General features: G+C 41.9%; 1 protein-coding gene across 1 annotated transcript in view; it reads right to left on the minus strand.

The window, feature by feature from the left end:
- Window positions 1-2,904: 2,904 nt before the first annotated feature.
- The window catches only part of NR1H4 (nuclear receptor subfamily 1 group H member 4), a 60,717-nt gene continuing 58,325 nt past the window's right edge, over window positions 2,905-5,296 (minus strand). Inside the window, exon 9 of the mRNA XM_006769402.2 lies at window positions 2,905-5,135. Coding sequence (XP_006769465.1) covers window positions 4,897-5,135 — 239 coding nt within the window. The 3' untranslated portion in view covers window positions 2,905-4,896. The remainder of the gene's footprint in view (window positions 5,136-5,296) is intronic.

The following is a 5,296-nucleotide window of genomic DNA, read 5'->3' on the forward strand; positions in this document are numbered from 1 at the left end:
AGCTTGTCTCTGCACAAATTTTTGTGCACTGGGCCTCTAGTATAGATATAAGGTACTAGTGGCCCAATGCACAAAATTCGTACAAGAATAGGCCTTCCTTCCCCAGCTGCCGGCAGTGGCTTTCCTCTGGCACCTGGGACCCAGGTTTCCCTTGCACCCCTAGCTTAGTCCGGAAGGACATCCAGAAGGACGTCTGGTCTAATTAGCATATTACACTTTTATTATTATAGATTATGTTGGAAAGTGAATCCATAGCCAGTGTATGCAAGTCGCTTCTCTCTAAGCCCATCTTCTTCTCATTAAATGTGGGGATTGGGTGAGTTCTTTGATTGTTGTTGCTTTTCATATCTTATAAAAAAGAAAAACTGTTCTTGTTGCTTTCCCAACCTCACTTTTACATTAATTCCCAGTTAGCAACCCACTCCCTATGTGCACTCACCATCTTACCTACCTTGAGTTAAACACTGCAATTAGTAATTGAGGGCTCCACTTAATGAGCTTGCAATCTACTTTCATGTGTAGATTTTCTAATTGGTGGTTAGGTTAATAGCCATATTTCAGAGATTCTCACTTTACTTGAAATTGACATAGTTGTCGTAACATGCAGAATGAGCTTTGCAGTTTGCTTCCATCAGATGACAAAGTCTATCAGTTCTGCCTTTCCCAGAATTGTGAAGATGTACCCCACTTTAATAAGTATTGGGCTTGGAAATCTACATTTTAAGTTATTACATTAGGAATAATAATTCATCTTACTAAACCTCTCTACAGAATACAGTAGAGACTCTCTCATATACCCTGTGGATGTTGAAATATGATTTGGCTCTTTCACAGCCCTACAGGAATGCTCCATTGTTTAAAATATGCCATAGCTGGAGATTTTTTATTTTTGCTTTTGGTTTATTAGTTGTTTTGTTCTGCCTTTTGTGGTTACTGTTGCTGTTTTTAATGCTTTTACAGTACTGAATGTCAATCTATGGATTGTGCATTGGATAATATACTAGATGAAGTTTGGGGGCAATAGCAATCTTGATTAATGCACAATTAAGCTACTCATTCACCAGATAATCTGCTGAGAACCAGCTACATTAAAAACAACACTAAGCTCTATCTTAAAAGAATGTTACCAATATACATTGACAAATATAAATAAGGAATTCAATTATATACAATTTTATGTAACCGTTGTTATTAATACTAAAATGTTAGGTATGTGGTGGGTTGAATAGTATCCCCTCCAAAATTCATGTTCACTTGGAACTTCAGCGTGTGACCTTATTGGGAAATAAGATCTTTGCAGATATAACTAAAGGATTCAGATGAGATCATATTGGACTAGGGAAGGCCCTAAATCCAACAAGAGTGTCCCTTTAAGAGATAAAAATTTTTTAGTTATATATGATAGGAAAACATTCTCAAATTCATTTATGGAAAAGGGGAATAATTGGCTCATGTAATTGAAATCGCTGGATAGAACTCTCTAGCGATTGGCAAAGCTCAACCTAAGATTTCGAATCATGTAACCAGAGCGCAGCCTCAAATGGCTCTGCTGTTTATATTGGCTTTATGCTCAGATTTCCTCTGGCTACAAAGACGGCTTCCGACAGTTCAAGTTCTACATTCTCTTAGGTTCAAGTCTAACCAAAAAAAATGTAAGGTACTTCAACAAGAGGACATTTAACACAGGAACTTGGTTTCAGAAGAGATGAAAGCACTGAGACAATAAACAGGAGCAGATGAGACAACTCGGAGATGAGCAACATGAGGAAGCCCCTACACTTCTAGGGCTTAGCAATCCAGAGGCTGTGGCATCAGCAATAGGGTAGTGCTTGCCCAAAAGAAGAGTCAGTCATTACCAGAGATGCCATGTGGGGCAGAGAGAGCAAGATACCCTGGATTTTCCCTTTCTGTCCTTTAATCTCCCACCAATGCCTTCCATTGACGGAACCTAACCACACCTAGCTGACAGGGGGCCTATAAAATGCAGACAGGGTTAGCCCTCCTCACGCCCCAATACAAGCAGAGGGAAGGGGAGGGATGATCTGAATACAAATAGGATATATTATTTAGCATTTTGCTGTGATAATGCTATATAATAAACAACTCCCAAATCTCAGGGGCTTATAATAATAAACATTGATTGTTTTTGCTTGTGGATCTGCAAGTTAGCTCACAGTGGAGGGGAAGGGCACGGCTTTAAGCTGTATGTTGGGTTTAGGTCTCCTCCTTCTGTCTCTCATTCTGGGACTTGCAGTCATCCAGGGCATCCTCTTCTCATGGCAAATGGCAAAGTGCAAGAGCACAGGTAGAAACGTGTGATGTCCTTGAGGACTCAGTTCAGAACTGACATACTGTCCCTTCCACCCACATTCCACAGCCTAAAGCAAGTCACGTGAACAAGCCCAACATCTATGTGTTGGGACCAATATGCTGCTTACTCTTATGAGAGGCAGCACAAATCACCAGGTGAAGGCGCCCGGGGCATGTAATTCTATTGCAGGAAAAGAGTAAAGAATTTGGAACAATAAGACAACACACACAAATAAATGATCAATACCGCCTACCTCCTACATCTACTCCAAGCAAAATATCTCATTTGCTCTGAATGGGTCACCTGCCCCATCCTAAACCATTCACTATGACTTAAGATGTGTGATACTCTGATTGGTTATACCTGAGTCAGATTTCCAGTTCTGAAGCTGTAGTAGGATCACTAGGACAAGGAAAGGGGGTGGTTTCCCTGAGGAAATCAGAGTACTCTTTTTAAAATATATATTTTTTAAATATATTTTTATTGATCATTAATGATTGACCACCATCTGTGGGCTCCTCTCCCCTCCCCAAAAGGTCTGGGATGGGGCTGAAAGTACTAGCCCTCTAATAACACAGTTGGTTCCTCTGGTAGTCAGCTCCCATCCAAAAGAATGTAGAGTTCCACCAATAGTTATCCTATTAGCATAAACACAGATATAGTCAAAAAGAGCTTGTTATGAATAATGAAAGATGGTCCTATCTACTTAGGAAATTCCAAGGGTTTTAGATGCTCCATGTCAGAAACTGGGGGCAAAGACCAAAAATATATTTCTTATTGTATCGCAATCAGTTTTCCCCACGAGAAGATTATTTGCTCTTATAAGGTCTTGACCACTTGAATAAATCCAGACGAATAGGATCAACTCCTCGCTCCGTATGTCCACAGTGGCCCCTCAGTTCCAGCTCATTTCCCACCACATTCCCCACAGATGACTTGTGATCTAGACACCACACTCAGTTCCTCAAATGAGATCTACTCCTTCAGGCATTCCGGAAGTTTAATTCTCTGTTTTAAATGTCCTTTCTCCACTGGTGGGCTTGCAACTTCCCACTTACTCTTCACTCATCAGCTAAACCTCCTTAGATGGCAGGTGCTGATGCCTTCATGTTGCAATGGTAAGACAGAGGCTTGGAAAGGGACTGTGCACCCTATCTCTCCGTCCCCTAGATCACTTGTGGTCTTTTAACATCTGGACAACTCCCCGCCTCCCTCCTTTTGCTCCTGCCCCTCCTCCCACTTCCCCTTTTCACTTTAAATACCCTTCCTTCTTACTTTGACCCATGCAAGACCTGGCCATCCTTCGCAGCCCAGGGAAGCGCCCCCTCTCCCAGGTGACTTTCCCTGCTGAGTCCATACAACATTCCTCTGTGCGTCTTTGTAAGCCCCTCCAGGCAATCACTGTGTCTTAGTCATCTTTGGACTCCCCCATGGAGTTCAGCGAAAGAATCTTGTACTTAGTAGGGATTCAAGTTGTTGTTGTAGCAGATGGAACCCCAACTCACTCCCTTTTCCACTGACCGGCTATGTTTAGGACGTCAGGGTCGCCCTAGTATTGTAATACAAAAAGAAGACCTTCTCTTGCTAAGCAAGCTCCATTTTGGCTGACTTCAGGAGAAAGGGAGATATAAGCCCATTACTTATAGAAGGTGTTTTATTGTATTCACCAAAGGATAATGGGAGGGAGAATGCAATAGTATAACAATGAAGGAAGGAAATGAACTAATTCCTGCTTTGGGGGGAAGTATACAATAGCTGTGCACCAGGCTGAAGGAGTGTTTTCCAAAAGCAAACAAAACAAAATGATTAATTATATGCACTGAAACCCACAGTGAGCACTTTCGATAGAGAAAAGGGCTGTCCCATCACTGGAGCTCTCTGCATACTCTGAATTTGTAAATGCTGCCTCAAGACTCGACTACGGGAAGTAGTCCCGCTAAAAGCATAACTAATATGCTTGGGGAATATTTTATATGATAATCATTTTTCTGCATGTTATTCTCTTTGAACTTCAAAGAAAATGAAATGATCAGAGGACTACTACAAATGAATGAATATTCACCAGGGCTTCACCAGGGATGAAAAAATGTAGCATTAGCATTGTGAGAGTTTATCCTTTTGTAGTTTATCCCCTTGGGCTCAATAGGATGTCATTCATCATTTAAAGAAATAAGAGTTTGTGTATTTTTTCAATTTCTGTTCTCAAATAAAAGCCTGTTGCCATTATGTTCAGTTTATTGCCAAAAGTGCACACAACTGTTTAATAAAATATATGCAATAAGGGAAGATGAAAAGCAAACTGAGATTTTTCCCTATTTCAACAAATAGAATGGAAGTAAGGATTTAGTTAGGCAAACAGGGCATGCCAATTAGAAGAAAAGATTCCCTGAAGCCGTGTAAAATACAAGTAGAGAAAGTCATTCTACCTAGCCCCGTATTTACAATTGTGGAAGTTATATAATTACTGCATAAATATTCGTCAAAATTCCTGTGTGAAACCAGGCACAAATGAAATGAAGGAGAAGTTTCACATCGGCTTTATGATAGGAGGAAAACAGAGGGCCGGCCCCGCCCCTGGGTGCTCCTCACTGCACATCCCAGATTTCGCAGAGAAGCGGCGTGAACTTGTGGTCATTGACGCGCCAGGACATCAGCATCTCCGCGTGGTGGTGGTTGAATGTCCGCAACTCTGTCAGGCGGCCCAGGAGACAGGCGAAATGCTGGGGGTTCTCAGGCTGATGGATCTTGCACAGCTTCTGCAGCACGTCAAGCAGAGGTTCCTGAAGCTTCTCTACGGCCTCTCTGTCCTTTATGTATTGTCTGTCTGTTTTGAAGTTTGACAAAACAACAAAGTTAAAAAGTGGAAGGTTTGCCCTAACCGGTTTGGCTCAGTGGATAGAGCATTAGCCTGTGGACTGAAAGGTCCCAGGTTCGATTCCGGCCAAGGGCATGTACCTTGGTTGCGGGCACATCCCCAGTAGGAGG

This window comes from Myotis davidii, unplaced genomic scaffold (assembly GCF_000327345.1).
Source record: "Myotis davidii unplaced genomic scaffold, ASM32734v1 scaffold120, whole genome shotgun sequence".
NCBI classification, from domain to species: Eukaryota; Metazoa; Chordata; class Mammalia; order Chiroptera; family Vespertilionidae; genus Myotis; species Myotis davidii.